The 21,243-nt window shown below is 38.9% G+C and overlaps 1 protein-coding gene across 5 annotated transcripts in view; it reads left to right on the top strand.

Moving 5' to 3' along the window:
* APLF (aprataxin and PNKP like factor) overlaps positions 1-8,050 on the top strand; it is a 68,637-nt gene extending 60,587 nt beyond the window's left edge. For all 5 annotated transcript variants that reach the window (XM_069068921.1, XM_069068920.1, XM_069068919.1 and 2 more), the window contains one exon: positions 6,243-8,050. In XM_069068921.1, coding sequence (XP_068925022.1) covers positions 6,243-6,454 — 212 coding nt within the window. In that variant the 3' untranslated portion in view covers positions 6,455-8,050. The remainder of the gene's footprint in view (positions 1-6,242) is intronic.
* Positions 8,051-21,243: the final 13,193 nt, after the last annotated feature.

The raw sequence follows: 21,243 nt of genomic DNA, 5'->3' as shown, positions 1-21,243 counted from the left end.
ACATTTTGATTAAATTTTGCTTGACTTTGGACTTTATGTTAGAGCTGGGCTTTGTTCACCCTGGGGCAGTGGGGATATTGGACCTAGTCTTTCAGTTTTTATGTCATTCTGCTTTCTCAGCTAGGTCTGGGGGCCTGTAGGTTTTCAGTGCTTGCTAGGTAGTGTGACCTGGGCAGAGGTCTGGTCATTCCCTTCGTGGTCTGTACTTTGGTCCTTTCCTAGGTAGAGTCCCTGCTTCTTTGCAACTGCAAATACTCTTCTTCACTCTGGACCTCTAACTAGAACTGAGTAATGGGCAGTGAAGTTGCCAAATGACCCCTGTTCCTGCACTCAGTGCTAAAGTGGTGGTCCCCTATAGTGTCCCTGGGTGCTAAGCACTCCTAGCGCTGCCGCTGCCACTACCCCCAAGACCCACAGCTGTTGCCACTCCAACATGCACCTATCCAGCTCCCTCCCCAGGATCTTGTAAAGCCATGCAGGAGCAGCTTTCCAGAGGACAGCTGATTACATAGTATAGCGAGCTCTATTTATTCAATAATAAATCAGAGCAAAAACATTTACAGAAAATCAAGGTACAGCACTCACCCTGTCACAACTCAACAACTTATCACTAAAATGGCTACATAGTTTTCAACAAAGTACAATCATTTAGTAACTCAGTCATTCAGTCATCCTTAAGGAGGGATATAATTAAGTTACAACTTTGTCAGCACTACTCAGTGCCCTCTTAAGGGGTAGTGGAAAGTACAAAAGCCACCCACTCCCTAGGTCACAAGTAAATTACAATTTCATCAGTCACTACTCAGTATCCTATTTCATCAGTCACTACTCAGTTCCCACAGAGAGCTCTTTTCATCTTGACTCAGGGCAGGCTTTCACCTCCCATGGTTCCAGCTCCCTCCTGAATCTAACCAACTGCCACCTGAGCTCAAAGGCAGACAGCTCCCAGCTCCTTGTCCAGCTCTCCGTGTAGTTCCTGCTCCACATTGGGGCTCACAGTGTCCAATCCATCTCAGATCCTTCACAGTCTCTGTTCTTGGGAAGACAAGGTCTACCAAAGCCACAAGAACATTCATGCACATTAACATAGTCACAACAACATTTGTACAAAGTACCAGCACCACAGTCATGCTTCCTCAGTCTTCTGCAGCTCTGGCTGCCCCTTAGAAATCCTTAGCAGCCCTAGCTGGCCCTTGGAAGTCCTCAGTATCATAAGCTCTGTTCTCACAATCAAAATCACTTCATCCAGCCTCCATGTGGCTTGCCTCAAGAAATCCTGTCTCAGTTCTCAATTCTCATTCCTCTTCTCAGTTCTTCTCAATTCTCAGTTCAGTCTTCAGTCTAGCGGCAGCTGCCCTGCTGCCATGATGCTTACCCCAGGAAATTCTGTCTGTCCAGCTTGTGTTCTTCCTTATATATGGTATAGCTCCTCCCTGTTCTGCCTCTTCCTGTTACATCAGCAACTTCCTCCCAAGGTGTTAACTACTTCTGTGTTAATTAAATAGTTTAAACAAGGTGTTAAATTGAAACAAGGTGCTTAAGTACTTGTTTACTTGCTAATACAAAGGGGCATGGAAGATCTTCAGATTCCACTAACATTACAGATCTGCAAACCTTTCAGTCTTCCTTAGGTGCCTTCAGCTGGAAAAATTACTTGCAGTGACATTTTATTGGTTATCCCACTTAAAATTTGGTTGTGATGTGCTTTATAAAAAGTGGTTTAGAGGGGAATGTTGGGAACTGGGGAAAATGATTATTTTGCTCTGCCATCTTGGCTTTGCCCCTAAAAGTACTGTTTTCAACATGAAGTCTTTCCTGATCCCCTTAGCTTCTGTTTATTTCCTTCTTTCCTCCCCTATTGCCTTGTTTTCTGTTTTATATATCTATATCCATATTTATACACCTCTCCTCACTAGATTGTAAGCTATGCAAGGTAGAGGGCTTCTTGACGTTGGTCTTTATACCCAGTGCCTAGTACTGTTCTTAGCACATAGGAGGCATTGAATAAAAGATTAATTACCTTGCTACCTTTGATATGTTTAGATCACCAGGTTCTGCCAAACTGGGTGTACCAAGTTATGGAAAGAATTGTTAGATGTTATTGCCGAGTCAGTGATAGCTGATAGATTGTGGAAAACAGAAGAGGTGCTAAAGAGAAGGGTTAAAGACTCTGATTTTTTTTTAAAAAAGAGAAGAGAGTGATAAAATTCTAGAATATAGTATTGAAATGATGGTTAGTTAATATCTAAAAAAGGAAACAATTGCAAAGAGTCACCATGACTTCATTAAGAATAGACCAAGCCAGGGCGGCTAGGTGGCGCAGTGAGTAAGAGCGCTGGCCCTGGAGTTGGGAGGACCCAGGATCTGTTCCAGCCTCAGATACCTAATACCCACACACACAAAAAAACTGGCAGTGTAACCTTGGGCAAGTTACTTAACCCCAATTGCTTAAAAAAAAAAAGAATAGACCAAGCCAAATTAACCATATTTTCTTTATTTAAAAAAAAAAGTTAGATCAAGATTTAGTTTACTTAGATTATGGTCGTTTTGATAGCATTTTTTACTATTCTTGTTATCAAAATGGAGAAATATAGGCCAGATAATAGACTCAGAACTCACAGAATCACTGATTCCCCAAAGTGGTCCTGATGGCTTCATAACACCTTTAGGAGGTGCTTGAACTGAGTGAGATTCCAAGAGGCAGAGATGAAGAGAGAGAGTGTTCCAGGAAAAGGAACAGAAAAGGCACTGAGATGCCAGATGAACTATTGTGTGTGAGGAATGGCAAGAAGACCCATTTGGCTAGACCATTGCGTGTATAGAGGAAAGGTATAATAAGGCTGGAAAAATAGGAAGGTGTCAGGATATTAAAAGTTATAAAAAGGATGACATCTAAAATCAGTGAAGGGATAATTCTGCCACACTCTGCCTTAGCTTGGATGCCTTATTTTAAGAACAATATTGATAAGGTGGAGAAAATCTAGGGGAGGGTGACCAGTATGGTGAAGGGCATCAAGATAATGCCATATGAGAATCAGGGGGGTGAATTGATTTTTTACTGTACAGAAAGGAGGACTTATAGGCATTTCCATAGCTGTTGTCAAGAATGTCACGTGAGAGGACTGGACTTGTTCTCCTTGTCCCAAGGGTGTGGAGACCAAGGAGAATGTAGAATGGCAGTGAGAAGTGTCCCAGTACTCATTGAGCCACCTTGAGAAGTCATGGATAAAGTACCTCCAGGGAGATTTCCAAGCAGAGAACTGACTGCTTGGCAGTTGTTTTAGTTGAGATTCTTGTTTCAGTGAAGGTGAGACTAGATGATCTATGAGGTCTCTTCCAATTCTAAGTTTCTAGGATTCTCTAACAGCAGTGTGTAAGATAGAGAGTGAAAGAAGAAGCCAGAATGTGAAAACTAAGAATGAGGCTCTTGTAATAGCTGCTAAAGGCCTGAATTAGTGAAGGGGAAGAGAGAGGACCATATCAAGCAAACACAGTTAAGTGACTTGCCCAGGGTCACCCAGTTAGAAAGTGTCAGAGGCCAGATTTGAACTCAGGTCTTCCTAACTTCAGGTTCCCTGTTCTATCCACTCCACCATCTCACTGCCTTTACCTGGGAAAGGTTTTGAAAATTTTTTGTATTTATGTAGATAGGAAAAAGATCCCTAAATCTTTATACTATTTGGTTCTATGAAATTATTGTGAGTATGAGAAAAATCTACTAAAAAAAAAATAATGGCTCTTTAGCAGCCGTTACCTGTGATGTTATTACTTTGCTCTTTTCTGACTTTTTTATATGAAAGTACATGGGAATCTCAGGATAAGTCTCTTCTGGGGACTGCTGCCTTGCAGTTAACCACCTTAGTGGTGAGACTGCTTTATAATAATTCCTTTGGTACCCTAGGACCTAAACTCTCTTGAATGGTGTTCATCTTCTCCTGAATTGTCTCTGTAGTAAGTAAAGTTGTAGGATTTCATTGAACTTTACAGATTTTATCTCTTCATTTAGATCTCTGATTTCTAGGTGTAATCCATGCTATGTCTTCTAAATCAGAGAAAACTTGTGTTAAATGCTCCCAATATTTAATTTTTGCATAAAAGTAAATTATGTTTATTTTATGAAGATACAGTCACTTCATTCCTTAGATATATGCAGCACAGTTTCTTATTATTGTTCAAGCAATTTAAATGAAAAGGTTAGCAATATTTATTTTAGAAATAGAGTCTTGATTCCTGAACTTGTTGCCAAGGTACAAGAAAGCTCGTCATTGTTAGGATCAACAAGTGCCTCCTTTTCAAGACAGTTTGTCACGAAGATAGGCATCCATTAACCTTTACTGAATGCTGTTTGGAATGACTTTGTTGAAGAAGAGAACTGACATTCCCCTAAAAATACATCTAGACTACTAGCGAGCTAAGAAAAGCAGACTCCCAACTAGATGATTGTTGATGTATGTAAATCCCAAAGTCACTAATTTAATTGCTGTTGGAAGGTCTGATAATTGCTTGGTTCAGAGAGAGTCTCAGGTCAGTGCTTTAAAACACATACAGTGTCATTTCTAGCATAATATCAGCTGAAAATGACCTGCTGTCTCTTGGGTGCATTGTTGCATAAAACAACTGGGAAAAAGCTAATTTTGTTTGCCTGCAACATGGGAGTCTTTCAGGTAGCCTGGCTCTCAGAGAGGCAGCCTGCATGGTGGAGAGCACATTAGATTTTGAGTCATATGAGCTGAGTTTGAATCCCAGCTCAGCCTTTCACTGAGCATATCGTTGTTGGCAAGTCCTTTACCTTCACTGAGCTTCAGTTTCCTCATCTGTAAAAGAAGTCGTTGGACCAGAGCATCTCAGAGTTCCCTTCTGTCTGTAAACCTACAGTCCTTCAGAACTTGCTCAGATGCTGAGTGACTTTGAAGATGAGCAGATTTGATCTGACCTTGATGAGGCTAAGAATAAAACTCTTTACTTTTTTACTTTAAAAAACCTCACCATTTATAATTCTTCAATTATCTTTATTGTTTTTTTGCTTATTCCTAAATTCTAGATGCCTTTAGCTCAGTGACCACCATCTCTGATTTTCTATCCAACTGTATAAATATTTTAGGAAAAAAATTTACCAATGTGGATACAGAAGTGAAAGCAGAGTGGTGTAGTGGATTAAAAGTTGGCTTTGGAATCAGGAAGACCCATGTTCAAATACTTCCTTTGATGAATACTAAAGGTTTGTACCCCTGAGCACACAACTGAGCAGTCTTCTTACCTTTAGGGTACCAAGCAGTTGCCCATCTGCATTAGGGAAGGGAATAACACCAAAGAAATAATAGGTTCAGGTGAAAAAAAAAAGTACACGTTCAGAGGCAAAGGTACTAACTTCTTATCCTATGACCCAGAGCCATCTAACCAGACATTTCATTTCAATGTCTGTTTAAAACTAGCGTGTTCTGCCTTAGCATGAAAGTTTAGGCAAAAGCTTTCAAAGTGGAGTTGGTTATGTACTCTGCTTTCCTTTTGTTTACTGTGGAGGAACTACATATTGGGGTGAGATAAGGGTTCCCGTGGGGTACCAAGAGCACGGTATTTGGAAAATTTTTGTACAAATATAATTATAGAAATCTTAGCCTTGACAAGCTAATTGCTTTCGACATAATAATTATAATAACTCTACTTTCCAAAACCTTTTGCATATATTATATTGCTTGATACTCTCAATAGCACTTTATAGTACATAGTATTGTTAGTGATTATAATATCCATAGGTACTTAATTTTATTTATGCCAGTCTGTGTCTTAATGGGGATCAGTTGATGGTTGTGGTTGAAAAACCTTATAATAATGGCTTCCACTTATATAGGACTATTCAGGTTTACAAAGTGCTTTCTTCCAATAACTCTGTGAGGTAAGTAATGCAAGTCTTTGTTCCATATAGCAGATGAGAAAACTAAGATTTGGAGATTAAATGATTTAGTCACAAAGCTGATGTCAGAACCAGTATTCAAACTCAGACTTCCTGACTCCAAAACCAGTGCTTTTTCCATTATGTTATACTGCCCCTTCATGTGGATAAATAATACTCAAATTACCATTTAGTATACTTCTAGAACTTTGTGGTGGCTGCTCATCTCACTTTTGATTCTTCTTTCTCTCCTGCAACCAGAGCTTATGAAATTAGCTTTCAGCAAACTAAGAGATAGTAATGATTTAGAAATCATTAAATTGTGAAGCATTTGAATCTTCTGTTTGTGTAGGTGCAGGTGTATCGGATGAAGATAGTGATAATGATGGCCGACCGAATGAGTGTGATTTGAATGACAGTTTTTCAGATGATGATGAAGAAGAAGAAGAGTATGAGCCCACAGATGAAGATTCTGGCTGGGAGCCAGCAGATGAAGACCAAGAAGGCGAAGATGTTGAAGAGCTTTTGAAAGAAGCAAAAAAGTTCATGAAAAGAAACAAATAACTCCTCCTTAAGTAATACGCAATATTCTATTTTAAGTTGATTTTCTTTTAAAGAACATCTAGGGTTGAAGTTCCTAGGAAGTAATTGTTTTCTTACCCTTTTAATTTTTACTCTTGTCCTTTTGAAGATATAAAAGTTTAAGCTTTTCAGGATCATGGAATAGCTACCGAGCAATCATGCTTTTGTATTATGAAAACAAATTTAATTTAATTGTCTTGATTTTTAAATTTTGTTCCTAAGTGTTCAGGAGAGAACCAGTTAAGTAGCGACTTGTTTTCTTACGTACTTTTCTTCTGGTAATAAAAAGTGAAAAATAAGAAGACTTAGAGAGTATGCTTTTGTACAAACTGGTTTTTTATTTGTCTTTAAAGAGAAAAAAATATGCTGTGCAAGTACACTAAAAAAATTGTCATTAGTAAGGAAGTTGAAATCTTTCTTGGTTATCATAGATAGTTCTTTTAAACTGAACCAGATTTTTTAAAATGATAGCCTTTACATAATAGTTGTACTTTAAAAAAAATAGTCTGAGTGACTACTGCAATTTTTAAAAACTATTTTTGCTCTTAACTTGGAAAAAATCAGTCAAAATGGATCCTGACAATGATGAATGTAAGTGTTGACTTTGCAGGGATGCTATTTTATGCCCCACATCATGTTACTGTAATTTTTGGCTTTTAGTTTAAGTGTGGAAAAGCTTCAGAGCTTTATGTGAAATTGTAGTCCTAAGGGATAATTTTTAACTCCAAAGAAAGTTTCTTTACATTAAGACTATGGAAATCATTGGGGCAGTTACTCATGTTTTCCTTGATTGGTCTTGATTCTAGATGAAAATTAACAACTCATGGGTTGGTACCCTTTTAGCTGGTGAAAATAGTTTATTTCCCAGTGACATAATGAGGGGGACACTTAGCAAATTGAATAAAAATCACTTTACTAAAAATTATGATGTTTACATTTTAGCTTTGTTTGTATCAAAAACAGGTCTTAGGGTGAAAGAAAGGAAGTTTCCTCTTTTACTCATACCTCTCAGTAACAAACAACAGAAAGTGCAACATGGAAATCATGAATCTCTATATCAAAAGGTATCTTTGTAAAGCTAAATTATAATGCTATTTTATTCATATTCATTTTTAAAAAGCTTTTGGTTAAAATTCTGTAGTTAGGATCAAAACTAATATTAAAAAACATTTTTCTCCAGATTATTGTGTAGTACTTAAATTGTGGAGTACTTATGGTTATGAGAAATAAACTTACTTTCCCTAGGCATAAAAATTTAACTATTCTTATTTTATATTTTGTGGCGTTTTGGGCCACATCTGTTATTTGATCACTGTAAAGAAAATGTGATGTGGAAACTCCTACAAATTCAAATAGGCAACTCCTCTAACTGAGAATCTTGTAGAGAGTCGCAGAATCCTGCCACACGGAGTGCGAGGCACAGCTTGGGCCCAGATCTTCACTAGGCCAAGGCCAGTCCTCTCTCATTTATTCCATGTTGGTTCTGATTTAGTAGCTCATACACCTCTTCCCACTTTTCCTGTGGTCTTGCCAGTTTGACCTATACTTAAGAATTAAATGTTCATGTTTAAACACCCATTTGTTTTGATCTAATTCTTATGTATTTCATGTGATAACTATTCAAAGAACACAGGCAATGCTCTCCTTAGCAAATGACCCAAAGATTTTAAACCTTAGGCAAGGCACATGAATATCACATAGTAAGTGGAGGTATAGGGGGTCATCTGCATCTAAAGATATGATGTCTTTTATCTCCTGGAATCTTAGCAGATAGCTATCCTACAAGTACAGTCTAGATCTGCTTTGAATAATTCTAAGGATCTAATCACATAATATAGTGAACTCTCTATTCAGCAATATACTAAAGTATAACATTCAAGAAACTAAAGCATAGCATTCACAACAGCATAACATAACTTATTACTAAGGTGACCACATAGTCTTAAACAAAACATATCATTCAGTGTATCTTATAGTTTTCCTTAAGGGGTAGCACAAAGTACAAACACCATCCACCCCTAGGTCACAGTAAGTTATAAATCTCATCAGTTCATAGAGTATCCAAATAAAGTCCTCTTTCATCTTAACTTGAGACTGACTTCCAAACCCCACAGCCCCTTGTCTATGGACTGACTGCTCCCAGCTCTTACCTGGATTCACTCTCTTGTCTGGATTTGCACATAGGTGGCTCTCTACTCCTGTTCCATATCTCAGGTCACAGAGACTGTTCCACTCCAAGCCCTTTTCAGTTTCTGTTTCTAGGAAGACAAAGCTTAACAGAGCTGCAACCATATTTACACACATTGCCAGCACTATCAATTCATTTTCTGTCTGAGAAGAAAGCACAGATCAACAGACAGAATGCTTCTATCTAACAAAGTAACACCAACACAGAACAACAGACAGGGCTGACATCACAAGCATTCTGTCTCTTAGCTCTGCTCTCTCCCAGGTCTGCTCGAACTTTGCCCCTTTCTGTTTCCACCCTTCCTGTTCTGCTCTTTTGGCAATCTCCTCACACCATGGGCTCCATGTGATTACGTTAGACCTGTTAAGGGCAACATAATGTATACTGCTTCCAACAAAGACTTGATAAAATCAAAGGCACTTGAATAGCTAAAGCAAGCAAAGTACTACTTCGCTTGCCATTACACCAGCACACTGGATAATCTCCACAAATTGAGGTGCCACATATGTAGAGAGGATACTCCACAATGAGTATAATTTATCTGTTGTTTTTACTGTGCCTCTTACCATCTGAGTAGGCCATTCCATGGTAGGGAACTCCCATGGTAACCATATGATCAGGTACCATGAAGTTAGTTTGTGCCTGATGGTACTACCTGAGTGGTGTCAGATCTTAGAGCATTTAAAGTTAAAGAAACTGTTTCAGTGAAGTTGTAGAGATGGAATCCACATTGTAGTTTATGATAGAAAAGTGTAAGTAATGAAGGTAAACCATCTCTTCCAGAAATTTAATGATATAGGAAGAAACTAGATCAGGGCATAGCAACAAGGACAAGGAAATAAAGCTTTGGGATAAGAATGACTTAAATAGGTTCATGGGCAAAAGGGTAGGAACCATTAGAGAGAGAGATTGTAGGATATTAAAGCTAATAGCAAGGAGCCTAAGAAACCATTTAGCTCTTTAATTTTGTAGTTAGGAAAACCAGTGCCCCAAGTAGTTAGGTGACTTTATAGTGACAGACCCAGTATTTAAACCTCCTGATTCCAACTTCACTGGCTCTTTACAATGTCTCTAAGACATTGGATTGATGATACAAGACAGATGGGGGATAATTGGAGGGAGGCCCAAGAAGAGGCAAGAAGGGACAAAATCAGGAATAAAGGCAGAGATGTTAGCTTTGATATGGAGATAGATACAGAGTAGGTCTAAATAGTGTTACAATACCAATTATAAAGTGATAGGGTGGGTAGGGGGGAAATTAGGAAGTAAGGTGCAAGTTATAAGGAAGCCTTTCTCAGTATTCAGATGGATGGTTTTCTTGATTTGGCTAGTCTCTCCAGCAATGCAGATTGTGATTCATCCTTGCTTGCCCAGCCCATGTGGTGCTTGTCAGTGTTCTATAAGTTTATTGCTCTTGTCTGCCCATCTCCTGCCTATAGAAGAGTGGTGGCCAGTGAAGAGTATTTTGTTCTTTAAAAAAAATGTGAGTGGAATCATAAGGAAATTGACAACAGTCTTTGTAGGAATGGTAACATTGAGTTGATTAGATTTCCCAGAGAATGAGGGAAAATGGTATATATGGTGGGGAGTTGGGGAGTGAGTATGGGAGGTGGACAGATATTGGGGGAAGGGAGAGCAATATACACAAGGGGTGGAAGATAGGAATACCAACATTAGGTAATTAATTATTTCAATCATGGCAAACCAAGAAACAGAGAAAAATACAATATTGCCCCCAAGTATGGAAGAGAAAACAAAGGGTGCTATGAACAAAGTTTTAGACCTAATATAATCATTAAATAAATTTTCCACACTCTAAATGTGAGATACTTGTCCATAAACAATTTAATCCTGAGAGTTATTCAGGAAAGAATTAGAAGAAGAGATGATCTTAGACTGATAGTTGGACTGGAAGGGACCCAAAGGACCAGAAACTGAGGCCCAGTGAGGTTAAGTAACTCACCCAAGATTACACTGGTATTAAGTAACAGATGTGGGTTTTGAACCTGGGTTTTCTGACTCTGGAGCCAGTTTCATTTGCATTATATTGTTCTGCCTCACAAAATGGAAGGAGAGCCTGCAGGTTTATCTTTGCTGAATATAGGAATTGATAGGTTGATTTCATTGTACACCCAAATGCAAAAAGACACATTTCATGGGATGGGGATGTTTGGTCATCTTGTTTTATGATGTTTGTGTTCGAGTGTAGCAAAAAGATGGCCATGAAGATAATTGCAGTTTATGTTTATATGTTAACATCTGTTGCAAAGAAAAAAGTACAGAAATATAATGAAGGTTCTCAAAACAATTCAACGTGTATCTTGACACTCAATAATTTCAACTCTAAGTTAGGCACAAGAGTGTATAGCAAAAAATCATGTTCAAGATTAAGAAGTTGAAGAAGCCAAAAGCTTGTAGCCTGCTAAAAGCCCAATGCCTGTATGTCATGAACGGTTTTTTTTAGAGAACTGGAAAATGCTACACATAGAGAATACTAAACGTCAAGTAAAATCAGATTAACTGTATCTTATAAATTGGCAATCAATTGATGTTGAGGGAGACATTTTGGAACTGTGTAAAGTCAGACCATTGGAATGTTTGATCAGAGGCTAAAGTTAAGATCAAGTAAGATAAGATTTTGTGTAATTACAATAGCTCTAATGATTAATAAGCTGGTGGTACTGAATAATGGGAAATGGATAAAAGCAAAGACTATTATTACCATTTCTAATGTGAGTTTATGTGATATAAAATACTTCCTTAAAAAGGAGTCCAAAAGAGCCCAGAAGCCATTTTAGCAAGGAAACACTTGCTTTCCTTACAAGTAAAGAAACACGACAACTAAGGACTGCACCAGTTTTCATTTTCAAAACATTGAAAAGCAGTGGAGGAGAAAACAATCCCAGAAAAAGTTTCTCATTAAGCCACAGCCAAAATCATCCTGCCCATTTATAGATGAAAACTGGAAAAAGTAGAACAAATAGACACAAGATGAAAAATAAAATTGCCAGTGGATTTTACAGTGATCCAGTCTTATTACTGATAATGGAGAACCATCACATTTGGACTCAAGACCCCAGTCATCAAATTGCTATGTAAGGAAGTGAAAGTGTAAGATAAAGTTTGAAAGAGCAGATGCACTTGACCAAATACAAACAAGTCTATATTGGAAGTGACACAGTTTTAAAAACTTTCAGGGTTCAGTTTTCAAATTTTTTTAAAAGAGAGTAGAATGCTTTTTTTGGCTTTATGAAATTTTTTATGTGTTTCATACATGTATTGATAAAAATATTTTAAAACAGTAATAAGTTGCAAAGACATTTTTCTGCAAAATAGACCACATCTTCACAGCTATATTACTTAGTGAAAGACGTAGAGAATAGAAGTTGTACAAAAATACGATACTTGGCAGGAAAAAAAAATAACATTTTAAAGGCTTTCCTCTAAAAAGTTGTCTCATACATGACTTCAGATGATAAAAGATTCCTTAGTAGAGGCAGTCGAACACAATAGAGACCATCATTAAAGTGACGTACCATCTTACAGCTTGCATATTTTTGTTGAGGGCACCATCATCATCCCTGTTACTCAGTTTTGTAAACTTGCAGTTATCCTTGATTCATCTCTCATACTCTAAATCCAGCTAATCATCTAGTCCTGTTGATTCTGTCTGCCTCTTCCTACTCCCATGACTACCATCCTAGACCCTCATGACTGCAACCTGGACCATTATGACTACTAATTGTTCACCCTTCTCTCATGGATCCACTACACAATTGCTGAAAGTGTCTTCCTAAGACACAGGTTTCTGATGCTCTGCTTCTCACAACTTTCAGTGGCTCACAGTTACACATAGGATAAAACACAATTCTAGGACTGGTATTTAAGTCCTACGCAGTGTGGCTCCAATCTACTATATACTTTTCCAGACTGCTTCATGTTACTCCCCTTCACATACACACTGGTTCCAGTCTAACTGGACTACTCAATGTTCCTTAAACGTTTTGAAACCTTTAATCTCCACGCATCCATTCCAATGGACATCATGCCAGGAATGAGCCTCAACTCAGCCTCCCTGAATGCCTCGAGGTCTCTAGGGCATTCAGAGACTACCTCCTCTTGAAGCTTTTCCTGTTCCTTCTAGTTATCAGTTTTGCATATTACCTTATATTGACTTGTTCTTGTATGTAGCCTTCTTATATTTCCCTATATGGACTTATTCTTGTATAGCCTTCTCAGATTACCCTTTGTCCTGGCTAAGCCAGAGAGGATCCTGGGGTATTATAAGAGTGACTTACTTTGATCTCCAGCCCAGATGTAGGGGTCAAAAAGGAAAGACTTAATTTTAACTTTGCAGCACTATGTGGGTGGCTATGGTGGCTAAAACTAAAGAACTGTCAGCCTACCATATTTGGACAGGTTCTAGCCACTGTGCTTCAGCATACGGAAAGCCCAGCAAAGAGGAACTTACAGGATCACAGCTCGTAGGATCATAGATTTAGGGTCAGAAGGGACCTTAGAGGTTGAGTCTAGCCTCTTCATTTTACAGATGAGGAAACTGAGGCCACAGAGACTTGCTCAGGTTCATATAGCTATTAAGTATCTAATACAGGACTGGCATTCATTCCATCTTCTATGTCACCTAGCTGCCCCAGTGAACCCAGCAGAGACGTTTATGAGGAACAGACACAACAAAGATAACACATCCATTGGAAAACGGACCCAGTGAGCAACTTTCTCACTGAAGAGCAGGCAGGCCTCCTGAGAGGAGAGCCATCATACTACAACATCTGTTATGAGCCGTCCTGGCACACATGTCCTCCCCCTTGTGGGCCTTTCATTCCATAGGTGATTACTATTCATGTTCATGCACCACTGATGGTGTGTGAGTGAGTGTGTGTGTGTGTGTAAGTAATTAACTTCTTATATCTATCTGAGCATACTCTATGTTTGTCAAGGGGTAAGTTTTATTACAAATCTTACTTTGCTATTTCATTAAATGCCTTTTTTTTGAGCTAATTGTGTTCTTTGACTATTTGAGAAAAAGCAGACACATGAGTCATGAGCTCTCTTTTTGAATGGATACTTACCCTTTAACGTGGGGTAACTTCTGGTAAGTCCACATATGAGAGCACATGCCACTGGTGCTATAAAGTTCAGTGGGACCGTTTAGTAGCTACATTACAGCCCATTTGGAACCAGGGACCAACTGATTGCACCCCAGAATGTAATTTATTATATATGTCTGCAGATTTTTAAGTTTGATGATCCAGCTGTTCTACAAATGAGATGCTTGGACATTTTGTCTCTCTATCCCTCCCTCATACCTGGAATGTTCTCTTTCTTTAACTTTGCTTGCTTACTGCCCTGTCCCAACTAAAATCCCATCTTCTGGAAGTCTTTCTCAGCCCCTCTTAATTCCAATGTTTTCCCTCTTTTAGTTTTTTTTCCCATTTATCCTGCACATAGGTTAATTTGTATGTATTTGTTTACATGTTGTCTGTCTTATTAGATTTTAAACTCCTTGAGGGCAGGGACTGTCTATATCTGTTTGTAGGTACATATGTATATATGTATGCATGTGTGTGTATATCCCCAGCACTTAGCACAGTGCCTAGTGCATAGCAGGAACTTAATAAATATTTGTTTAATGATTAATGTGAGAGTTGGTTTTTCATTTCCTACTGTGGCCAGTGACTTACAACAAAAGTGACTTATTTAAAGAGCATTTGGTGCTAAGTAGCAGGAAATACCCATAAATGCCTTCACACCACCCCAAATTGAGTATCGTAAATTGCTCTTTGGAGAAGCTTGATAGAAAGTAAGAAAACCTGAGCTTCTGTGAAGGCAGAGAAGAGGGAACCTGTGGAGAGGAAGCCACTGAAGACGTTCCAAAGAGAAGGACTAATTGATGGAGTAAAGTCCCTGAGTGGGCATGAGGGGATTTGATTTAAGAACAGAAGAGTATGAATTTTCCTTGGAACAGAGGAAAGACACCTCCATTTGAGGGAGGGAAAAAGGTGATGGATAAAGATAGATAGTTTGAGATGACCATGAGATGAATGTGGAAGCTCATACTGGATTTCCTTGATTTCAGTGAAATATGAAGGAATCCCATTGAGAGATGAAGAACATGAGCTCGGTAGTACGGTAAACGGTTTGGTCATGGAAATAGCTTAGACTAGTGTCTGTGAAAAGGAAATTACTGTTGCCAGATTCATTCATCAAAATCCTGTTAATCCACCTGTCATTTGTGAGCTTAAGACACTGTATCTTGTTGAAAACCGACTTTGTTAAAATAGTGGCATAAGAGTGGGTTTCTACCATGAAATTCAAGATTTAAATAGAAATGTTTCTGCGTCTTGTTATATTCCAGAATTTCTTTCCAAGCAAGCAGCCATAATGTAAGTAGTGCTGTAAGACTTACCTAACACTCTGCACACATCTTGTTTGTTCTTTGTAACAACCCTTCAGGTATATGCTAGTAGTAGCAATTACCTGTTCAAACCAAGAAATGGTTACAAGTAAAAATGAAAGTGAAGCCATGACCTGGATAAATTAATTCACTGTTAGTTACTCCACATTTGCAGACATTAGACTAAGTTTCTAAACATCCATGAGCTTAAATGCCGTTTTACACAGTCATTTATACAACTCTCATCTGTAAAAATGGGGCTACTACTAGCATATACCTGAAGGGTTGTTACAAAGAACAAACAAAATGTGTGCAGAGTGTTAGGTAAGTCTTACAGCACTACTTACATATGACCTATTATTATTGTATTACTTGGCTCAGCCCCATGAGTTACATTTCTCTGCTGAATCTCCACTCCTCACCCTCAACCCCCAGTAATATATCAGCCCTTTGAGGTCTGAGGCTCTTTCTTTTTGTTGTTGTATCCTTAGCACCTGACAACATAGGAATTATTTATTAAATGCTTATTGGAAGAGATGAGTTAGTCTTCTCAGGGCTAGTTCTGTGGCTGTGGTAGAAGTGGTATGATGATGGTGGAGAAAAGTAAAGAGGTTGAGTTAGTGGTGAAGGCTCAAGTGATGCTAGTGGCTTTTGAAGATGCTAAGAAAACAGGCAATTTTGCGACAGGGGAAAGCCATGATGCCTCTCTTAGAAGCTTCTCCAGAGTAGGTTAGGGCCTGCAAACATTCCCAGGCCTCCTTTGTTCTTCTTGCTTCTGATAATGAAATTTTGGCCAATGGAATGCTTTGTTGCAATGCTTTCTCCTCTTTTATCTGGCTTCACTACAGATCAGATTCAAATGATAACTCTGCAGATATGTGTGCCTCTCTGGATAATTCCCTCCAAAAAAATGCCTCTTATCAATAGTCAATTTTAGGAAATCCTTCTTAAACACTGCTTTTATTGCTAAGTCATAAATTGGGATTAGACTATATAATCATCACTGCAGTGTTCCTTTCGTTAAATAAAGAGACAGTTATTCAATTTAAATTCTGTCTTCATTAATTGTTGGGATAATTCTTTTCCTGTGGTTTTTCTTCCCTCCTCCATCCTCAAGTCAGTTCCTTAGGAGAAAGAGTGGAAATGATGAAAGGCCAATTTTGTCCTTGTAAAATGGGTATTTCAAGGTCTTTTTGATCCGCCGTGTTATTATGAACACTTGCTCTGGTATTTTTTCAAGTAACAATTTTCTAAGAGTTTGTCTCCATTCAACAGTAAGTGCTACTCTCTGTTCATGTAATTTGTGGTGATTCTAAATATTAGTCTGTTACTCAAGTGGTAAGTAGCTCCTCAGAGCACAGCATGAGGTCAGTGAGTGAGAATTCAGGGAATAGCTTCCTGGAAAATTAACGAAAAAGAGGAAGGAGCAGAAGAGATAAATGCTGTAGCTGACCTCTCTAAAGCAGATTTTGGCTATAGATAAAGTTTAAGACAATTGGCTTCTCCTAAAGACTGCCTTGTCAGTTCCCATGTCCTTTCCATCCTTTTTAGGTCAAAGGAATAAGAAGACTGAGGCAAAGGCTTTTAGTGCTCTCCTAGGGACCAGGCCATTCCTTGGGGAAGTGTAGAGATTTGGGGCCAAGACCATTCCTGGGGGAAGCATAGAGATTTGGGGCCAGTTATATTGTGGTGTTTCATCTTCCCCATCACCATTTTGGTATAGGTGAGACCAGGTTAAAATGAGTATCCAGGCATAGCCTGGAGCAGTGGACAGAGCTCTGGTCCTGGGATCAGGAAAGCCTGAGTTCAAATCTAATCACAGACATTAACTGTGTGATCCTGGGCAAGTCACACCCTCTGCCTGCCTCAGTTTCTTTATCTACGCGATAGCACCTACCTCCCAGGATTGTTGTGAGGATAACACGAGGTAATATTGAGTAGCGTTCTTTGCAGATCTTAAAGTACCATATAAATGCTAACTATAGTAATGATAGAGAACACAGTGCTTACTCCATGCCAGGCACTGTGCCAAACACTTTATAATCTTTATTGCTTTTGGTCGTTATCGTCTCATTATTATTTATTCTGATTAACATTATTAAGCATCTTAATGCTTAAAGGTAGATGAGGCATATTAAAGAGGATGTGGCCACTCCAGCCCACTTTGCTGGTGATGACAGGTGTTGATTACATGACGTCTGGCCTTTCAGAGCACTGCATCCCCACTCACCTCCTTGCCCACACTCACCGTTACTCAGTCCCTAGTCACCAGAACTTTGCAAGCAGAGGAGTGGCATGCCACTATTACTTCTAGGGTAAAATATGAAGTCCTTTGTTTACCATTTAAAGCCCTTCTCAGTGACATTCTGGCCTGTACTTCTATTGATTCCACCTTACTTCTTTCACTAACATTCCAGCCAGATTGTTTCACTTGCTTTTCGTATATAACATCATGTCCTGTTTCTGCACCTTTTCATGGGCTGCCTTTTGTCATTCTTAGCTCCCTTGACTCAAGGCCTACCTCCTACAAGAGCTCTTTCCATATCTTCAGTACTTTCCCCATCCAGTTACTTTATATGTAGAACCAATTGTCACTCCCCGCCTCCCCAGTTCAAAGGCTGTGTCCCTAGAGAAAGCAGCTACCTCAGGTTCAAGGTACTCTGTATGATTATATCCCCTAAAACTACAGTTTAAGAGCTTTCACCTCACCTTTGATAGTTAGACAGAAGACACAGTTCAAAATAAAAGCATTTAATGAAATGGATTGCTATATCCGCTCCCTCCCAAACCTGGGAGTGCACTCTCTGACAGGTCTGCACAACATTGGTAGGAAGAGTGGACAAACACAGGGAACTTGTATGTAGGATCAGGACTCAAGGAATATGTTTCACCAGGGTACGAATGTACATGGGGGTCATGGAGTTAGTAAAGATATGGGGCCAGTGGGTACATGTAGAAAATAAGTGTGGTCATGGTATAATGCAACAGGGTCATGGGTTTGGTCTCATCATCTCTCCCTGATGCTGTTTTACTGCCCCCAGCTTCTGGTTCAGCTGAAATCATTGGTTATTTCTTCCTCAAGGGAAAAATAGGCACTGCTGAATTTAAAGCCCATATACTTTTTTCTACCATAGGTTTTGTTTGTTTTTTTAAGAAAATGTGATAAGGGCCTGCCCTAGGGTGGTGGCAATATTAGAGGAGAGGAGGAGGTATATATATAAGAGACGTTAAAAAGGCAGAATGACTTACACTTGGTAACAAATTGGACATGAAGGGGATTGGGAAGGAGCAAGGACTCAAGGAGCTTGGTTTCAAGCCTTGGAGAATGGGAAAGTGTTGGTACCCTTGAAAGTAAAAACAAAATTAGAGAAATGGAAGGACTTGGGTGGAAAGTTAATGATTTTGGTTTTGTATATGTTGAGTGTAAGATGCATATGAAACATCTAGTTTGAGATGTCTAACATCTCACATTGGAAATGTGAGACTGGAGGTCAAGGGAGAGAATAGGGCTGGATAGATCAGAAAATCATGGATCAAACTATTAAATGGTTATTTGACCAGGAATTAACTATGAGACAGTCCTAGCAGAGTTTTCCAGTTTTCCAACCCAAAGCTTCTTTTATTTTCCAATTTAGATAAAAGGTAAGGGAAAAAGTACAGAGACCAAAACAATGTGCTTAACTCATCTACCAGTTTAGCTGAATTGTAGACCCAATGAGAGCAAGAGTGAGAGGGGGAGAGAGAGAGAGAGACAGAGACAGAGAGAGACAAAGACAGAGAGATAGAGATACAGAGAGACAGAGAGAAACAGAGACAGAGACAGAGACAAAGACAGAGAGAGAGAGAGAGAGAGAGAGAGAGAGAGAGAGAGAGAGAGAGATTTTATTTCTTTGTAGTATATCTCTCTCCAGTAGAATGTAACCTGCTTGAGGGCAGGGACTTTCATTTTAAGTTTGTATCTTCTGTACCTGACATATAGCAGATGTTTAATACTTGATACATGATTAATCAATTCAACTGAATTAAAAGAAAGAGAATTATCAGAGTTATTTGAGAGAAGTGATCAGTGACTATTCTATCCTAGCTTTTTGGTAATTGTACTTATGCTAGTGTTTAGTAAATATGGGAAATAAATAATAAATCTAGACTCCTAACTAAAGTAGAATGATATTGAAAACCTCAGTATCTGCCAAGAACTATTTCATATGTCAAACAATTGATTTCATAATTGCAAGGTGCTTTGACTTTGACGTCATTACAGTACCATTAAAATCACTGGCAGTAACATTTCCCATAATCCAGTAAGGTTCATTGCTTCATTTATTAAACTTACTCAGGTTGCTTATGACTAAATGCTATACTGTGTTATTATTTCATAAAGATATATTAGCATCTCCAGTTCGCCTGAACACAAGACAGAATGATATGAGGCTGATGAGGAAAAACTAAGGGCAACAAGAAGGGATAAAAAGTGGAGGAAAGAGGAGGACTAAAGAAGGGTGAGGAATGATGTGCAAGGCGGTTGTTCATCCTTCATTCTTTAACAGCACCAATGTCATCACAGGGTGATGTCTTGACTTGCACATGAATTGGATTTAAATGAGGCAAAATTGCACAAAGTCAGCATCACTCTCTCTCCAGAGTCATCAGAGCACACGAATAGGACAAATGTCAGGATGACTGGTAATGGCCTGGGATGTAGCAGATTACTGGCATCATTAATGTCTGACCAAGCTCTAAGGGCTCCACAGCACCTGTTTCAACTGCCTTCATTGCCCATGGTAGACATCCGTAACTCACCCATGGCTTTGAGGCCTGTCAATTACTCTCAAGCTGTTTTAACCTGTCTTCAGGGATGGTATACTCTCCTGTGGCCACTGCTTATGCTACCTACAGCTTCTTGGAGCCACAGTTGTGTTGGGTGAAAGGTGGATACCAAAGTGGATGAACAGCCCTGAAAAGGGCTCAGTAACCCCTCATACCTTAGGTGACAGTCCTCCTGAACACCCCATATGCCCCTGTGTAAAGTAAATGTGTTGACAATAATTGACAAGAGAAAAGGCAAAAATGTTCAGTCCTTTCTTTTATTTTCTCTGCCAAAGGTAATCTTTGGACAGAACAAAAGGACAGAACAAAAATGGTGAATACCTGTCCAGCCAGGTGATACCCAAGATACAAAAGGTGAAAGTAGGAGACCATCTAGCTATTCTTGATGCAAGTTTGAGAAATGAAAAAAACCTGCCAGATGTGATTACTGAGCCAGTTTGACCTTTTAAAAATGGTAGAAATAGAAGAATCCCCAGAGTAATGAGAAAAGCAAATGCTGTCCTGACTTTCAACAAAGAAAGAACTATCTATCTATAGTATTGGGCTCTGTTTGGAGTGATGCATTTTAGGAAAGACATTGATAGACTGGGGAAAGTCCAAAGGGGAGCAATAAGGAAGCTTTGAGTTAAGGGCTGTAGGAGAGTTAGCTAAAGGAACTGTGGATGGCTAGCTTACAGAAAAGAAATTAGGAGGGTCATGATAGCCCTTCAAAAATCTGACAGTCTCTTATGGGAAAGAGGGATTAGTTTTACTCTCTTTGATGGAAGCATTCAGAACCAGGGTCAGTGGGTAGAAATTGCAGAAAGGGAAACAGGTTTGAAATAAGTAAAAACTCCCTAAAAGAGCTACCTATAGGTGGAATGGATTGCCCTTGAAAGTAGTAGGGTCCCCCTCACTGGAGATCTTCCAGTAAAGCCTAGACAACCACTAGACAGGGACATTGTAGGTGGGAATTATTTTATTTTATTTTAAAAGTTAGACTATGTGACCTCTGAGGTCCCTTCCCACTCTGAGATGCCATGATGCTAGGGAGGCACTGCTGATTACAGGGTTTCTGATGTGGCTGGGGTATGTCTCAATTTTCTCACGGTGGGGGGGGGAGAAACAATTAATCAGTTTTTAAGATCTCTCTTTTTCTGTTATTTTTATACTTATGCAACAGTTAGTGCTTTCATTAGAAAAAACATCTTGTTCTTATACTTGTCACTTTTGTAAGAAAAAAAATAGAGCCTTCTGTTCCTTATCCATAGCTTTTAAAAAAGGCAAATTTATCTTTGCAGTTTACAATTAAGTGGTAACTAAATGGGTACAGGAAGGATCCAGAATGGGGTATTTTATCCA

The sequence above is a fragment of the Petaurus breviceps genome, unplaced genomic scaffold, assembly GCF_028583685.1.
Source record: "Petaurus breviceps papuanus isolate PSGF00001 unplaced genomic scaffold, PetGlider_PUasm1.0 90775, whole genome shotgun sequence".
In the NCBI taxonomy this organism is placed as follows: domain Eukaryota; kingdom Metazoa; phylum Chordata; class Mammalia; order Diprotodontia; family Petauridae; genus Petaurus; species Petaurus breviceps.
This window is presented reverse-complemented; position numbering and strand designations above follow the sequence as displayed.